Source organism: Takifugu flavidus, chromosome 13 (genome assembly GCF_003711565.1).
Source record: "Takifugu flavidus isolate HTHZ2018 chromosome 13, ASM371156v2, whole genome shotgun sequence".
Classification (NCBI taxonomy): Eukaryota; Metazoa; Chordata; class Actinopteri; order Tetraodontiformes; family Tetraodontidae; genus Takifugu; species Takifugu flavidus.
In genome coordinates, this window is record NC_079532.1 from 7,353,677 (window position 1) to 7,371,876 (window position 18,200).

General features: G+C 46.6%; 1 protein-coding gene across 10 annotated transcripts; it reads left to right on the forward strand.

The window, feature by feature from the left end:
* Positions 1 to 205: 205 nt before the first annotated feature.
* LOC130535974 (coiled-coil domain-containing protein 136-like) lies at positions 206 to 16,638 on the forward strand. 10 transcript variants are annotated; one of them, XM_057051471.1, is made up of 10 exons: positions 206 to 555; positions 1,549 to 1,719; positions 7,572 to 7,886; positions 9,369 to 9,443; positions 9,830 to 10,132; positions 10,737 to 10,854; positions 11,686 to 11,965; positions 12,451 to 12,582; positions 13,923 to 14,035; positions 14,518 to 14,832. In XM_057051471.1, exons 2-10 carry the CDS (start codon positions 1,635 to 1,637, stop codon positions 14,600 to 14,602), a joined length of 1,506 nt encoding a protein of 501 aa, XP_056907451.1. In that variant the 5' UTR covers positions 206 to 555; positions 1,549 to 1,634; the 3' UTR covers positions 14,603 to 14,832. The 10 variants fall into 10 exon arrangements, 9 of the variants coding, with proteins under 9 accessions (XP_056907451.1, XP_056907459.1, XP_056907457.1 ...); XM_057051477.1 differs by lacking the exon at positions 14,518 to 14,832 and adding an exon at positions 14,839 to 16,638 and having other exon boundaries at positions 218 to 555; XM_057051473.1 differs by having other exon boundaries at positions 228 to 555; positions 1,549 to 1,686; positions 14,518 to 14,830.
* Positions 16,639 to 18,200: the final 1,562 nt, after the last annotated feature.

The following is an 18,200-nucleotide window of genomic DNA, read 5'->3' on the forward strand; positions in this document are numbered from 1 at the left end:
GTAATTCCATTCCAAACCCTTTAAAACGCATTTCATTCATTCAAGATTGCATAAAAAGCTCAACGCCAATCACGGCGTGCATTATTGATGCTTATGTTTGCATATATGTGTCTGTGACTGTGTTCTGTGTGCTACATGTGAATTGCAGGATTGCATTCCTGAGGTCTGAAGCTGTGGGCGACTTCCCCATATGACTTGGAATTGAATTTGGATGGAACAAAGACCGCAGTATTGCTGGATGGATTCCACACACATGACCTCACACACCGAGGGACTCGTCTCTATTACAGAACAAACAGCTCCAGCGTGCTCCAGCCTGGACTCACACACATTTAGTCATTCGTAATTAGTCTTTTAGCAGCGCGCTTGTGAACCTTCTCACAGAAGAAAACATTCATGTCGGTACGAGCAGGTCCTTGAGGGCACCTGAGTCGTCCCCAGGCTCCAACTTCCTGTCCATCTGGTTCAGGAAGTTGTTTTGTACAAACAGAGAAAGCTGTTTCGATCACATCTCGGTTCTGATCAGTGCCTGCCTGGAGTTCTGCAACAGTGGAGGTGAGTGAAAACCAGACATCTAATTTAAGTGTGTCTGGGGGGGGGGGGGGGGGGGGGGCTGTCATTTGATGTAGACATGTAGAGACTTCAGGCAGACTTTCTTCTTCTGCTTTCTAATTCAGTCGCATCAATGTCTTCCTTTTTCTGATGCTTCCTCTTTCAGACACACACGTGTGTCTCCAGACCACTTCCTGCTCACCGACGGCTCTGTGATAGGAACATCCTCCGACGGGGTCGAGCAGGAGTGGAGCCCGGTTCCTCCTTTCCGCTTTCTATCTGCGCTGACATGTTCACACGTTTCAGGCCGCACCTGACTTGCCAGCTGAAATTTGCGAGTGCTCAAGTGTGTAAAGGGTAGTGATGAATCTGCCGAGGGTGTTATTAATGGGAACCTGCGAGAAGAGGTGGAGGAAATGAGCAATGACTTGAAAGTGAGCTGTAATTCACTGAAGTGGCTGTCACCCTCCACCACTGAAGTCTGCCCGTTCTCTGTGGTTACATGTTACACTGGTGGAGGAAGTGTGTGTGTGTGTGTGTGTTGGTGCGTAGGTACAAAACTGTCAGTGAGCGAAAGGTAGAAAAATCCCCATTTATTATAACAAAATTTTGTTTTGCATTAGTTTATTTTAATTCTTTAAATTTTAATGATTTCTGCCTCGTGATATTGTACGTCAATAAGGGCCATGGTGTGGGCGGGGCTAAAATGGATCCCTGCATAATTAATAAGACTAGGGTGTTGTAGAAGAAAATATGAGCCGTTAGAGAGAGGGAGAGAGAGAACCGTCGGTAAAGATTAAAAACAGCATCCTTTTTTTTTACTGGATCCCTCCCAAAGTCTCCCGAGGTGCAGCTGTGTGAACGTGTGCATGCGTGTGCGTCACTGCGCGTAAGCACCGACGGCTGCGTGTTTGCCCGGCAGTACCTGACGCTGTTTTGTGCCTCTCTCTCTCCTTCCCCTTCTCTCTCTCTCTCTCTCTCTCTCTCTCGCTGCAGCTGAGGTGGGCGTGCGGAGCCTCTGACCCTCTCTCGCCCACTCTCTTTCTGCGTCTTTCCCTCTCACGCCGCAGCCACAGAAGGCTATGGATGGACTGCGTTTACCTCCACTCATCGAGGAGGCTCTGGACTCTACAGGTCTGTGCTGCAGATGGTGTAGCTGTTTTGCATGTATGTCGCGACTGCCTGTGTGTGTGTGTGTCTGCGCGATTATCTGGGATTCTGTGCTATTTTTAGCTCCCCTTTCCAGATGAAATGTGGTCTACCGAAAATGTAGAGGAAAGACGTGTTTGCTCCCGACGTGATCGCTGCGATTTAGTGGCGCTCTGGCGTCCATCTTCATCACTGACTGATTAAAACGTGGCGGTTGCTGTCAGCTGTGATTTGACGGAGGCTTTGCTGCCAGGTAAACGGATGAGTGACACGCGGCGGACCAAACAGTCTCCTGTTAGCAACTGATGCAACAGGAAGTCACTCGGCGAGGGTTTTATTCTGGTTTCGCTTCATTCTGTGTTTTCTGCCCATGAACTGATTCCCTCAAGCAGCTGCACATGTCCCTGTGTCTAATCTATCCCAGAAGAATGCATGGAATGTTTTGAAGAGTGTGTTTTCTGCAGCTCGGTGTGGGATACTGAAGAGGAGGATGTTTATTGGTGTGTTGGGACCCCAAAGGTCACCTGGGCCGCCCTGTCCACCAGAACCCAGCTTCCTTTTCCTGTGTTAAGAAACTGAACTACACTTTTTTTTTTTTTTTCCCCTGTAGCATTAACGGATTGTGATTCTTTGTGCTGCAGGTTGTACATTCACCATGTTAACGTGGCTGTTCCTGTTATGCTAGCTCTGGAGATCTATTCCTGTCACCACAGCCTGGCAGTGTGCTTTAAAAGAGGAATGTTTAGCGTCCGCCGACAGCGAGCATCTCAACGCATCAGTCCCAGCTGTAATAAGGATAAACATCCAGACAGCCACAAGTGGCCTCTCACAGGGATTTAAATTGCAGACACTTGGGGATCTGAGTGGATTCAGGTACTTTTGTCTCCTGGCTGAGGTCAGTTCCAGCGAGACGTCTTGCTAACAAGAGAGGTGCTCTCTAGTTTAGTTCCAGCACATTGTGGCATTAGAGGGAACTCTTGTTTTGTCTTGCACGTGCACCACCACATGCTGCCGCTGATCAATTCTACACCATCAGAGTTTGCCTTGAGATTTGAAAGCCGTCTGTGTATCTCAAAAGTGGTCGGCCACCATATTGTTCCTCCCACTTGCATGAGTCTCCAGCCATATCTGTGTTCGCAGTCAGCCTCTCTCCCCCCTCTTTCAGCTTCAATCCTCGCCTCTCCTCAGCGCCCACACAACCTCCGATACGCGCACACGCCCGCGCAGACACACAAACCTTTGCACCTGCCACCCCTGCCCACACGCCGATTCTCTCCCATCCTCGCCCTCCCGTGTTTTCCCCCTCACTCTCGGCATCGCTTCTTCCCATGGGGGCAGGATTTTCTCCAATCTCTGGAACTAATTAACGGCAAAGTTGCTGCCAACGACAAACTCTGGGAGAAAGACAACAAGCTGGAGATGCATCAGTGTTTATCCTGGCCAGGCATGGGAGCAAATGAAAACACCCCCCCCCCACCCCCCTGTGCCCTGCAGCTTTTAGGTCTTACATGTGTTCCCACGTCTCCTCGGACCTTTACAGTTTAAAACAGGCTCTCAAGGCCGTATTGTTGACAAAAGTGCCAGGTGATATTTTTAAATTCAGTCTTGTTGCATAATGGAAAAATGTCTTGCTTGCTTTTGACCTTCAGAGCTGTGAAGCAGCTACTTTACATGGCGAGCTGTCGTATTTCCTCTGATTTCAGCTCTTGCAGAGATGGCTTTGAGGTTGGAGGTGCTGATTCGTGATCAAATGGATTATTACCACTTCAGGAGTTTTCCTGCCTTCTTATCCATCCTTGTCAAATTCCTTCATGTTTTTCTTGAAAAGAAGAAAAAGACATCCCAGAATTAATTATCAACAGTATGGGCACACTAACACAGTATTTGTGCACGCTCATCTAATGAGTCCATATTGTCGCTCCTCCTGTGATGTACCTCTCTCCCTCTGACCCAGTTTCTCTGGCTTCCCTTTGAACGAGCAAACATGGATTTTCCATTTAAATTACAGAGTGTCTCATTAGGTCGGTGCAACTCTTGGGGTGCTCGTGCTTCCTGTTTCTTTTCTCATCTTCTCTGCTGCTTATGTTGTTCTTTGGCTCCTTTTCCCAGGAGTACAGAGAGAGGCGGAGATAAACTTGCGTTAACCTTACAAGACCCTCGCCACATGGAGCCGCGCCTCCTCATCTACAGCTGTGGGAAGAAGTCAGTCAGATGTGGCAAACAGGCACAAGCTGCTTTTTTTAACCTCTCCACAATCATTTGTAGGGCTTCACCTATTCCTTTCACCCTGTTCATTGTTTCTCCTACTTCAACTGGGTTCCTCAGCCCACCCTTGAAGAAGTGTGCAGCTGCATGGGACAGAGCTCCAGCCTCAGCTCAGGGTTGACTTCAAAGCTGGTGTAGTAGGATAGAAGCGTGCATTATGCATGGCCTCCTACACAGCTGCAGAGAGCCACGGCAAACACACGGATGCTTCACACACTGCAGCCTCGCACCATCACAAACGCACGTAGGCTCGCCAGAAGTGGGACTTGATCCACAAGCCTGCGTGTTCGCATGGATATTAAGAGCTGCGCACGCGTTAAAGTCCAGGCTCGTGTGCACTTTAAATGGAGCAGCGCCTCCACAGCCAGCAGCACATCCACCCGGCTACTTGCTTCCAGAATTTAATGCACCGTCAGTCTCTACCTGCACCACGGGGATTTATTAACTAGAGTTATTTATTTATTTACTTAAAGAAAGTTGTGTCATATATGTGCAGACTGCTAAACAGAATGTCTGGGATTGTTGAAGGAATGTTCATTCAAAAAGGAATTCTTTGATACAAATAGATTTATTTTCACAGGATAACGCTTGGCTTTGGTTCCATTTTGAAACACATCTGCATCCTATGTTCACGCCTCTCTCAGAATACCTGTTAGCTAAATTCCTCACTCAGACCTGGTTAAACTCCGCGCCGCGCTCGAGTGCCATATTTAGAGGCAAAACAAAGGGCCCGTGTTTCCACATTAATGATCACATTTAATCTCAGACTGCTATTCCTGGACGCTGACAAAAAGCAGTCGAGCTGCGTCTCGTCCCGTTTCTTGAGTGCCACGCTGTTCGCCGCGACATTCTCGGCGTGTTTCTGCGTCGGCGTGATTCCGGAGAAATGTGCTGCGGCCAGATAAAGCCGTCTGCTCCCTGGAGCTGTAACAATGCTCCGGAGACGACTCCCCTGCCTGTCCTTGCTCTTATATGCACGCAGCGTCCATGTCTAATGAAATCCCCGTGTGACTAAAACGGCGTTGCCGTGCCAGGAACGCAGCGGGGTGATCACACGTCAGCGCAACAGATTGTGCCGTGCACTGTCTTTGACATGCGCTCGCAAGTGGAGGTGCTAATGGTTTCTGTTTGTTTCAGCGGTGAAATGATTATTCAGGGAGAAGAGGATTTGAAGGAACGTGTGGAGGATGGTTGGATAGATTTAACATCAACAAAAGTTGACAAAAGTTGTTTTTTTCCCCTTACGTTCCAACTTTTATCCCCTATCAGGCGGTCTAATTTTGCAAGCTTGCGATAAAATATTCTGACAATCCATCCCTGCTGTCACTAATCTAATGGCATTGCTGAAGTTTATGCCTATTCAAGGGCAGCACGAACGCTGCGTCTCCCAACCCAACGAGCTGAAGCGCAGCACAGAGCGTTGTGAGTTATTACGCCGTGATCCAGACATCCCACAGGATTTGGATGTGACTGATATTCAGTGGGAAGCTTTTTCTCTCTGGATGGCTTTTAGCTGCCGCTGGCTATACAAGCAGCTCCAGTTCTCCCCCAGCTACTGGGCTGCACAGCTCCTCGTTATGACTAAGTCATTACAGCAGCATCAAAGTTTAATGACAAAATAGTCCAGCGCTCATGAAGCCCTTCTCCTGCCTCACAGGGGCTGTATTGTCTAAACGAACATTATTACGAGGGAGGAAGCGAGCTGGCTGCTGCAGTCATGATGAGAAGAAGTGCGCATGGCTGTGCTAGAAACAGTTCCATCTTGAGAGGGAAACAACAGGGCAAAGAAATAATTACCGACAGAAACGGCAGCTTCCCCTGAGCCAGGATTACACCAGCGAGCATCGCTCTTAATTAGGTAGATCTTTACTTAATGCTTCACTTTTGTCCCCTGCTGCACCCTTTTTTTAATCACATCACTCCCCTTCTGGGTCCCAGCACACATCATCCTCATCCCCAGCACTCACAGCCGTTTCTGAGCCCAAACAGCAATTTGTGGAGAAGCAGGGACGTGAAGGGTGGACCCTGTCCTGCTTTTCTGACTGGGAGGGGACTGACCCCATATCACAGGCCAGTATGAAATAAGATGGGGTTAACATTAGGTTTGAGGTAAGCTATCCTGTGTGTTCAAATAAATGACGTCAACTTGTGTTCGAGGACATTTACTCATAGTTTTCTGTCTCGTCAGCATCATTAATTTGACTCGGATCTGGATTTTGGCTTCTTTTAAAGGTCCACCAGAACAAGTGACACTGTGAACATAATCTCCTCTTAAGCTCTGACCTTTTCCCGACTCATCATAAATCTCATCTAACTAATGGGAAAGGACTTTTCCTCCTGGAAAAGGGATTTTATTATCATTCCATATCGGCCTGTGCAGCTTTTGTGAGCATCAGCTGCTTTAATGCTGAAGGATAAACACTAAAGTTTATCACAACACGCATATATTGGATTCCTCCCTGGCTCGTGCAGACTTGACAACACCTTCATGCTCATTCAAAGGTGCGAAGAACGCCACGAGAAACAAGGCAGAAAAGCATGTAAGCAGAATGAGGGAAACTGTGGTTCCAGCCATATCTGTCTTTTGTAGTGCAACTTTGTGTTGTTCTGAGCTTGCAGCTGCATTGCTGAGTGGTGAGTCATGATGGCTTTAGCATACATGACCGCCACCCTCCTCTTCCTCTGCAGTGACTGTCGGACACCGCCCCCTGCTGGCGGGAGATGCAAACAGATCAATTTAACTCGAATCAGGCAGTTTAAAATGAGAATCACACAATTATGATTACTTAAAATCTTATGCTGTTGCAGTAAGTAAGTTTAGTTTGATGTTGAGGAAGACAGTTTCATGCTAGGATTGGTTTAAAAAGGAATCTTCCAATGTTACGCTAGGGAATACGTTTGGCCCTCTGCACATCCCTGGTGACGTCTTCCAATTCAGTTTTGTCTCCTTTTTAAATCTAAAGTTTGAGGTTCAGAGAAAAGTAACAGCTAAACTAGTCCCAGAGTTCAAAGAGATGTCAGACTAATTTAAGCAAGAATGTACTTTCTGATACCATAAATACGACTAGATCATCCAGTTTTGTATTTATCTTACAATATTATAATATATATTATAATATAAGAGATGTAGAAGAGATAAGGCTGAATTGTATTAATTAAATGTGACAACAGCTAAACATCTCATCCCTGTTTTAGAGCAAATTGTTTGAAATTGCTGTCATTAAATGAATTAAAACGGTCATCTGGGCGAATATGATTCAGGAATTTAATCCGCTATAAACTTTAATAAAGCTTCGGTATGACGTGATTGTCTTCAAAGCAGTGCAGATGTATTTAATTTATAGACTGCAATGAAATGAATTTTAAAAAATAAACCTTGTGTGTAATGGTTTAAGAGCTGCCTCGTAATATTGATAGTTTTCTTCGTTTCCATACGAGCTATTTATTATAGGCTGAATATCCAAGTTTCTGTGTGTCGCAATGATCACAAGATGGTGCTGTTGATTCAAACTAAAACATCTAAACCCTGTTGGAGTGATGACAGGAGGTTTCTCACCTGTAAATCTCTCTCTCTCTTTCTCTCTTTCTTTTTCTCTTTTCATCAGATGACCCGTCTGATTTGAAGGCAGAGTGCAGCCCCAACATGGACAACGAGATAACGGCCAAGGAGAGAGGAGTCCTGGAGGAGAACAACGAGAAGGAGGAGATGGACCGGGAGACGGCCCAGGAGGAGGAGGATCAGGAGGAGAAGATGATGAAGGAGGAGGAGGGTGAAGGGGAAGAGAAGAAGGAGCAGGAGGTGCTGACAGAGGAGCAGGAGCTGGAGGAGCTGAGGGCTCAGGTGCTGCAGCTGCTGCTGGAGCTGGATGATGCCCGGGAGACCTCCAACAAACACCAGGAGAGCATCCACGAGCTGCAAGGTGAGACTTCAGCCACTGAGGAGATGGTTCACTCTTACATTTGTTACCTGAGGTCGTCTGGTGGTGGTCAACCTAGTGGTGAAGGACAGATTTAAGGCCTTTAAAGAGGGGACCCCTCTATTATCCTGGGTTTATTTCCATAATTTGTCTAATTTGAGTACTGTTCATAACTCAGCCCCATAAGTAGTCCTCAGCAGAACCGACATTTGTGTAATTGTCATTATTAAATGATGATGATGATGACTTTTTTACTTCTAAATTGCGTTTTGTAATTAGTAGTACAGAGAGGATTTGATTTGTCAGTTGAATAATCATTAATATTCTGATCCACATGTCGGGAATTTGGAAAACTTTTTGTAGAAATGATGATAATTTGCCTTTATGGATTTAGTGATGAGTGTAGAAGAAAGAATGAGCGAGATGATAGAAGCTCATCATCTCGGTGCGCCTGCCGCTCCTTTAGCCTGGTGTGAAGAGGAAAATACTTGAGAACACGGTTGTTTATTAATTTCAGCAGCTAACGTGATGATGGCGTGATAACGTGACAATTTCCTCTTCCTCTCTTTGCTCCGATGACACGTCTGATCTGTCTGAAGTAAATCTGCTCACTACAATGGGTCTAATTTCTCTCTGGCAGTCACTTAAAAGAAGAGCGTAACATTTAACGAGCGTAAGTCACCTCAACTGGGACAAAGATTGTGTTCCCATCCATAGGTCGAGAGGCACGCTACTCTCAAATTCCTGCATCTTAAAACAGCCACAACAAAGGCGTTTAGTAGATTCCACATCCCTCCCCTCTATGAATCAATGTCAGTCATGCCTCAGGACCTAACTCACACGGAGGACGTCTTCTCTTCATCACATTCTAGTTGAACACGTAGGAGCATAAATATTTATGTGCCGCCAGTGACATGGTCAGCTGATCACACCCGCTAAATGGAGCGTCACGTCATGGCTTAGAAATGATGAGCTTAATGTCCAGGGACAAGAGAAGCGAGTGCGGCCTTGAGTGTGAAGTCACAATGAGCTGCATGTGTGTGTGAAACAAAGGTGTGTGTGTGCGTGTGTGTGTGACACGCTGAGCCTGGTCCAGGCAGGCATTTCTCAGACAACTGGGGACACGGAAACTTCCAGACTGGGTATCCGACACCACAGACAACTCCCATTGGGGGGAGGGGGGGGTCAGCTGTCCGGTCGGCTGGCAGCTGGCTGAAAGGGGGGCTTGTGGGTCCAGGGGTCACACGATCTGAGCATGATGTAAGGTTAGCTGGAGCTTCAGAGGAAGGCTTCTGCTGTGGATGATCAGTAATTCCAGCCACCAATCAAGCAGCAGCATGTGGAAAGAGTGAGAGAGGCCCAGCTGGAGGATTCTGGAAGTCATAAATTATTGAGAATTTAAAATTATTAGCATGTTTATGATTTGAACCATATGCACCACCATAAAAGAAGGAAATGAAACAGCTTTCTTCTCCTCTTCTCCAGGTCTGTTGGAGGAAGAGCGTCTGGCCAGTGCCCACCAGGCTGAAGCTTTTACCCGCCAGATTCAGAATCTACAAGGTACAAAAAGTGCTGAGCAGTGAGGTTTGTTCTGGCACATGGTGCGAACCCTTGTTTAAAGAGGTTTTTTTTTGCATAGTTCCTGATTTAAAAAGCAAACTCGTGTTCATTCTTCTTTTTCTGTCTTTGTTTAGATTTTTTCATATTAAAAAAAACCCCTAGGAAACGGACAATGTTTAAAACATTGTAATTAATGATCTTATATTTTCATTTCCTGATGGTTCTGCTTTAATGACATCTTTTCTGAAAACACTAAAATAAAAGACATATCAGTTACCGTCAGTTACATCAGATCCGCACGCCCCCGCGCATCCCCTATGAAGATAACCTACTCTTTCCCTCCTCTTCCTCCTCCTCCTCCTCCTCCTCTTCCTCTCCCCCAACAGCCCAGCTTCGGTCTGTGCAGGAGGAGATGGACAGCCTGGAGGAGGAGAAGGAGAGCGAGTTAACCGAGGCCCAGGAGGAGCTGCACATGGCCAGAGAGGAGGTGCTGCTGCTCCAGCAGGCCGCCGAGGACGCGGCGGCCGAGCGGGAGAACGACATCGCCTCGCTGCAGGAGGAGCTGTGCCGCCGGCGCGCCGAGCTGCAGCGCCTCAGCGAGGAGACCCAGGAGTACGAGCTGGAGATCACCACGCTGAGGGCCGAGATCAGCATGAAGAGCCAGCGCAGGGAGGCGGAGAGGAGGGAAGGTGAGAGCTCAACATGGCCAGTTCTGCCAGCGTTTATCATTGGAAAAAAAACCCTGGCAACCACAAAAAATGGCAGCACGTATTCAAGAATGCAGATCCTGATGGCCAGAGATGATTAAAAAACCAAAGTCTGACCACATCTGAACATGCAGGATACGGGAGGATGTGGGACTCTCTGGACCTGCTACATGCATGTGTGCTTTTTACCTTTCCCAGGATGTCGATTGCACACATCTTGCACACATGACATCACCAATCTTGGCAGCTGATTAAAAACAAAGCGGGACGTATTGCATGTTGCTCTGTGCTCTCGTAATGCATCCCACAGCCAAGAGAATAAATCATTCGCAGGCTTTAATAAATAATATGATTGTCTTTGCAGAACAGCGCCAGGGGAGTGAGTTGTGTGTGTGTGTGTGTGTGTGTGTGTAAAATTTCAGTGATATGAGGTCATAAGGGGAGTGACTTCACACAGATGATGTCATCCCTGGAGTCCTCAGAGAGGGACAGGCGGGAGCGACGCTCCTTTAACTTATTTGTGTGTTCTTTTGCGATGATGACACCTCAGCAGTGACCTGCGGAATCTCCAACCTTGTTCCATCAGGTGACGTGGACCTGCTGAAGGAGGAGTGTCGCATCCTGAAGGAGGAGTGTCAGTCCCTGAAGGAGGACAACAGGCGTCTGTCAGAGCGGCTGCAGCTGCTGCAGAGACAGAGAACATGGTGAGAGGTCAACGGCTGCTTGCTCATCAGCTGCGCCGGCTGGATCAGCTGGAGGGGAGACCCTGCGGAATACGAGCCCCTCGCCACCTGTCTAATCGCTCCGGTTAAACTTTAATCTCGCGCGGTGATTAAACAAGCGTGGAAACCGTGAGATCGTTAAATGATTATTCAGACCAAATTCATTAACATTCAGTATTAGTCAGTCACCAAAACAAGATCTGTTTAGCTGCTCAGATTCTTTTTTTTTTAATCTATCGCGCTCTAATCACGCTCCATCTGCTCAGGAAGATCTTAAAGTGCAGTCGACTCAAAGGCAAACTTTATTTATAGTGTTGGTTAAAACTGAAGTTAGACAACGCTGGAGGCGGCAGTGCAGAACGCCCGGTACTAAAAGAACAATTAGAACCTTTTTATGGCTTTGATGCTCATTTAAAACATTAATTTAAGTGAAAGAAAAGCTGTTATGGATCTTTTTTTCCCCATCACATTTGACATTTTATGGACTAAATGCAGCAGAAAAAAATGGATTAGCTGATAATGAAAATAATCTGGTTCTGTTATTTTCACGCCTGGTTAGACAGCCTGTCAGCGTGTGTGCGGCAGGAACACAGATAAAAACGGCTGTCAGACTGTGGTGACACCGTAATGAAGGCCTGGGCATATTAAATCTGACAACACTCGGCGGAAAATGCAAAGCAGCCTGCTGATTATCACATAAAGTGGTTTACTCATCCATCTCCACCCTTTTGATGAGGGAAATCTGTTTTCCGAGGGACTTTTTGGAGAACTTCAGATACACGCGTAGTCATCGCCTCCGCTGCTTTCTTCCAGCTCCAGCATCTACCTGTCTCTGAAGGAGGAGGAGGACGGTGGAGAGGCCACGGAGGGCAAGGAGATGGAGAGCGGCCCAGATGAGGTCATGACGGAGACCTACATGACCATGGCCCAGTCCGAAAACTGCCGCCTGGTGGACGCCTCCATCCAGAAGAATATTTCCTTCGATGGGAAGCCCATGACACCCACCGGCTGGAACGGAGGCGTCGGGGAGATTTTCTCCCTGCGCGACCAACTCAAGCAGGCGGAGGAGAAGGCGTCCCAGGTCCAGAGAGAGGTATGATGTGGAGAGTCCTTCATCAGGCTTAATTAGCTTTGAGCTGAATCTTTGCTTCTGCAGGCATCCTGGCAAATATCTCACATTTATCAACAGAATTTTCAGCCGATTTGTTCCCCGATCTGCGAAACAGCGGCGCTGATTGTTTTTTCTTTATCAGCAGCAGCATCCGAAGGGAACAGAAACAAAACCGTTGCGTTTTTTCGACCGAATAACGCAGCTGAGGGCTGAACGCAGCAGAAATCACTGTGTGAGAGGCTGCTTACACTTACGGACAAGCAAATGTTTTGTCTGTTTTAATATTTTATGCTTTTTGCGTTTCACGGTTTGACGGTGAAGATCTTCCTCGTTCAAAATAAAGCGCGTTTTGGCAGAATTTTGGAAAAATTCTCTCATTTGCGAAGCAGAATTATATATTTGGCCAAGAAAAGACGTCAATTCTTCACGCTGCTGGAGTCTGAGTGTTGGATCTGTGTGTCCTGCAGTGTGACGGTCTGAAGGTGGAGCTGCAGGAGCTGCAGGTGATGTATGACAGCAGTCAGAGGGAAAGAGCAGAGCTGGAGGAGGAGCTGCAGCGCTGCAAGGCGGAGCTGGAGAAACTGTCCGGGGGGGCTCAGGTGAGCGACGGCCACCAACATCTAAACACGCCGAGAAGGACGCACGTTTACGTGATTCATAACGGCGGGCCTAGAACATAATCAGGCTAACGTGTGTCTGCAGAGGCCGTCGGTTCCTGCTGCTGTACACGCCAGGAATAACAATAATTCATAAATGACATCGTGTTTTATTATCCCTAAACTCCCCCGAACCACACACAACGCATTTTTAGGTCGTTTAGTCACTTTTGCTTGCTCGACCGTCGACTCTCGGAGCGTTTTCCCTGGTGAATCTATTCCTGGAGCGCTTTCAGAACACGGAGTCATGATTTTTGTAAAGCAACACTTTGTCTCTGCGCCCACTGTCTCCTAACACGTAACGCACCACCCCTCACACTGGCTGTTCTCCTGTGTTTGTCGAGCTCGCTCTTCACTCTTTCTGTGCTTCATACCAGCAATCCCTGTTTTGCTATCAACCGACCTGACCTGTCAGGGCATATCAATATTTCTGCTGTGCTTTGGGCACGGCGTCTGCTTTAGTACTGTTGTTGGACACAAACGCAGCCTACAAGTAGCTGGAAGCTTCTTGAACAATCCGAAACTACCGCACCAAATTTATCGTCCTTTTTGTGACTCGAGTGTGTTTGTCCTCCGGGTGTGAGTGAACAGCTTGTGAACATAACACGGTGCGGTACTTGAACGCACCGTGCAACCTGGGGGACGAGCTGCAGCTTTAAAGGCATTACAGGCTTGATAGGCTTCCATACAGCACGTTTTAAGGACCGTTTTAAAGGCTGCGATGGTCTTCTGGGTTAAGCAATCGAGCCTAAAACTGTGTTTTGTCTGCAACAGCTGTGATTTAATGTCTCCGCATTGTCAAACTGTCTACCCGTGCCTGTCTCTGACGCTGTCCTTGTTCTCTGAATGTCCATGTCCACTCAGCCTGTCCAGGTTCTGCTAACACAATTGGGAACAAATATGAAAATTAATTGAGGATAGAGAGACAAAAGTGCTTCCAGATGTGACATTCATGCATTCCTTGGTGTCGCCATAGCATCGCACGCAGCCAGTAAATGTCGCGTCGGACTGCAAATGCATAATCGCACGGAGACGGCGCCTCTGTCACTGTAAAGTTATGCTGTGTTCATTTGACAGGAACTATAAATCCCTCCTTCAGCGGCCTCTCCCCCTTATGTCACCGCCACAGCCCCTGTCACTTCTTTGATTTGGCTCCAGTCCACGTTTGTTGTTTTTTTTATCTGTGTTCTTTTTTTATTTTTATTTGGATTCCTCACTCCATCCCTCCGTTCATTCATTCTCTCCATTCCTGTGGTCCTTGTGTTTGTTTGTTCCCTCCTCAGAGATTCATCCATCCTTCTGAGCACCCTGTTCTCTCCATCCCCTTCATAGGAATGATTGTAATAGTGGCTGTGGTCTGGTGCTGGTTGTCGGAGCTGGCGTCCCAGAGGGCAAGGTATGGGCGGAGCTTATCTCTATGAGTGTGTGTTTGTCAGTCCGTTCACCCCAACAGTGTAAAACCATCAAGCAGGACGGAACTAGTTTAATAAAGATGGATGGAGAGAGATCTTGATGGAGGATGGAGCGCTCCATCTGAAATCAAGGTGTCATTTTAAAGAACATGTTTGATGTTTGTTTTTCCCTTAAAATTCATTATTCATTATTGTTTTATTTCGGTCTATTTTCATTTTTGTGTGTTTGTGCTATTTGGGTGAAATAACTCTTGACAGTGAGTCAGTTCTGCAGATTAATTCAGTGCACTGGTTTTTATGGGGGGGGTCTGATTCGGCTGGATCAGTCAGATGAGGATAAAAGGAGCATGGGGCGGGTGGGCAGTTTGGCATTACATCACAGTTTAAAGTCACTTTGTTCAGAATAAACTTCTTTCTCACAAGAGTTGGATGAGAGGACCTAAGACGCCCTTCATTTATCCTGCAGCCCACCACCAGGGTGCCATCACGGGACACTGTCCTCACTTCTCCACAGCTATTGTCCATATATGTCTACAGAGAGGACGCATTAGGACAGAACCTTCAGCCCAAAACCGAAGCGTACGGGACAGCTTCCCTTTTCCTCTCACTTAATATTTCACGCTGCTCAACAGCCATGAATACTTAATGTGCTGCTGTGAAGGTTTTAAAGCTCCTCTCCTCTGGTCTGTAAGAAAGCAAGTTAGCTTTTTTCCCCTCCAAACTGGTTTATTAACAGCCTCGACCAGCTCTTAACGCCACTTTCACCCCCCCTGTCTCTCTCCCTCAGAAGAGTGAGATAGGTTGGAACTCCATTTTTACCGTCACTGCAGCCACAGCGGTGCTTCTGATGATGACGAGCTTGATGAGAACTCTGGTCCGATGAGGACTGGATGGGCGCCACCTGCACTGGGACAGACGTCTGCTTCAGATCCACCCTCATCTTCTCCCGCCGTGTCTATAGATTGAACTGGAGCGCTCTAAACGTGATAGAGCTGGGAACCGTGGGGTAGAGATTAGGTGGGACATTTTCTCCCTAATGAGAAGGTACTACATTGTCCCACCGACCGAGAATAATGACGTGTCTCGTTGGAGAGGAAAGATGGTTTTAATGAAGAGGGAATCTAAAGAGAGCTCATACGACGGCATGATTTCACGCCGCTAAATGTCCGCTAAAGTGATGTCATCCCTCCGCTGTGTCTGTTTCTGTTCCTGTGTGATAAAAAAAGTGTTTTTATATGAGTATTATTGATGTGCACGGATAGATTTGCTTTAACTTATGCTTAATTTATTTCATTTTTAGATTGTTTGGAATGAGGAAGGTGGAGCCGGGTCATTTAATGCACTGAAATTTCTAAAAGGTACAGTTTTATGTCACTAAATGATTGTTTTAGTTGGAACTTTGCCCTACGAAATTGAAAAGTAGTAGTAATCTATCCGGGCTGCTATACGGCTGAGGCGAATGCCCACCACACCCTTACCCACGCCTGGAAGGGGCCCGTCTCCGTCTGTCAGGTATGTGCGTTGCTTCGGGCTCTTGCATCTGTCTCGTCCCTGAAACGACAAAACTCAACATTCCTCTTGAATTTTCCGTGGAGCGAGAGGCCGGAAAGCAGAGCATTTCTTAATATTTCCTTTTGTTTGGGCTCATCCCACCTGCTTAGATCTCAAATCCTCACACCCGCAGCTGCGCCGTTACAGGCTCGCTGCGGCAAAAACACGAGTTCCGGAGCAAATTTAACCATTTGCGTTGTTATTCCGCATTTTCCAACATTCCAACTCTGCTTTGAGAAGGTCTCTGAAGTTTCTTCAAAGGTCATCCAAACAACTTGTAAATGTCGACGGACTATCGTTTACATCTGTGAAAACGTTTTTTGAACCGCATGCTAGTAAAGATATGGAAGCACAATATATAATTTAATGTATGTTTGTATTTCATGTTAATGTACATAGATGTCACATACCTGTAGTCCTATGGAAGAGCTATTTCTGACACCCATTTGTAATAGCTTTGTAGAAAGTTTATTCTATTTTGAAAGAGCGTTGTATATTTGATAGCCAAATGATCTGATGTCGTATATGTTAATTTATGGTAAATTTACTCTGAGGACGCGGGCGTTGCTGATATCCGGTCCCTCCTTGTTGTGGCCAGTGCATGTATTCAGACAGATTTGGACCTGCAGTGCCAGAAAGAGCAATATGGATTTTATTCCAGTTTGCTAAACTTCAGAAGTGTGAATATATGGGGAACCTGGAAAAGCAATGCCACAATGACGTCATAACCACACTACAGTTACGTATATGTGCCGCTGGACTGCAATTGTTGTCTATTTAAAGAAGGTGAAATGTCTGTTGCCTGCAGATGTAAATAAGGCCTGACGCAGGACGTTTTCTCTCCCGTGACGTCCGAGCTTGTTTCATTACCTCAATCATGGCGTCACGAGCTTCTATATCGCACCGTTTCTCAGCTTGCTGCTTTATATATTGATTGCGTTGTTGTTCTAAACATAATCGTGGCTATTTTGTTACCCGGAGGTCTATTTTGTACTGTAAATGACTTCAGAAAATAAATATACCCCACATACCCCCACATGATGTCCGAGGGCTTTCTTTCCCCCCTTCTGCTGGGAGGTTTGACTGGGAGCCTCAGAGTTGAAGAATCCCATTCATGAGGCGACCAGCAGGGAACACGAGGGAGAACCTGGTGCTCTCGTTACACCGGTTGTATGGATATTAATAACCTCCACTCCAGAGACGTGACATAAGCTCCCAGACTCGTATTCCTTGCAGATGGCAAATATTAGCGTGTCACCGTCGTGGATGAGGCTCCCTGAGCTACGCTCGTTACTCCGCAGCCACAGCTCAGCGCTGACGGGCTCCCAGTGTCGGATGATCTCAAACCAGACCCAGTCATGAGGCACAATTAGCGTAACCCTTCACTGAACAGCCGTCTGTCACTTTAGCTATAATTAATGACGGGCTATTCCCAGCACATCCTGATTCAGTTTTCAGGCAGAGGCCAAATTAAAAAGCGCCTTGAGGTCAAGAAAGTCGGGTCAAGGTCACGTGTAAAACCTAATCAGCCCCAAAATGGCCTCGTGTGGTATCAGCCCAGCCAATTCGAGCCGTCTCCTCGTGAATATTTAACACATTAAAATAAAAGAATAAAATCTAAAAACCTAACTCCACCGGTACGAAGTGAACCGTGAGGGGTCTCTGGAGATGTAAAACAACTGCGGGCAGATCTCGGTGGTTTGATATTCGGCTTTGACTGTCTCTCGCTCTCCACTTTGGTATTTGCGAGACCGAATTAAACATTTAGGTGTTTAAAAATTTAATCGTCTGTTTAAAAATCAAATATTTAACTCGGGCCTTTTGTAGAAAACCCAACTCTAGCAAAACTGGTGAATACAATATGATGCGAGAGGTCCAAAAGCACCAATTTCCATAAGAAAAAATATCACCATCTCATCCAATCTGGCCTTTACCAGGACCAGTACCCTCAACCAAGTCTTTCCAACCCAAAAATATGAGATAGAGGATAATAATATTGCACATGCATCATTTATGCCTGCGGTGCCAGTAAACGTTGTGCTTGCTGCAGATTTGTGCTGTTATGACTCAGCAGCCAGCGACACCACACTGACACCAGATGCCCACCGTGCTGGGTGAGGTGGGAGGTAATAATAACAGTGACACATGGAGCAGGCACTTCAGAGCGGGCCTGGACTCAGAACTGAGGGTCTCCTCACTCTAGATGCTCCTCAAGTCTTCATTTACATGTGGAACAACACAAGAGGGTCAATCTGTGACGCATTCACAGGGAATGAGTACAAAACACGATTCGTGATTAATTATCGCGTTGTTTAACCAATAAGACCGATTAATGTGTCTCTGCTAATGACACGTGTACCTAGTCAAATGGTCTGTTAGTTTTTTGGATGTCATCTTTACTCCTGTGTTTTCTCAGTCAGTGTTGGAATAATGAAAGATTCTTTGGCCCATGAAGTGTTTCATACAGTCAGCTCAAAGGTTGTAACTCCCATTTCACACTTTCTGCAAAAAAAGAAAAGAAAGGTGACCCCCCCCCCCCTCTCAAATTTCCACGCAGAAACGCACAGATCAATCCAGATGAATCCTGTTTAAAGACAG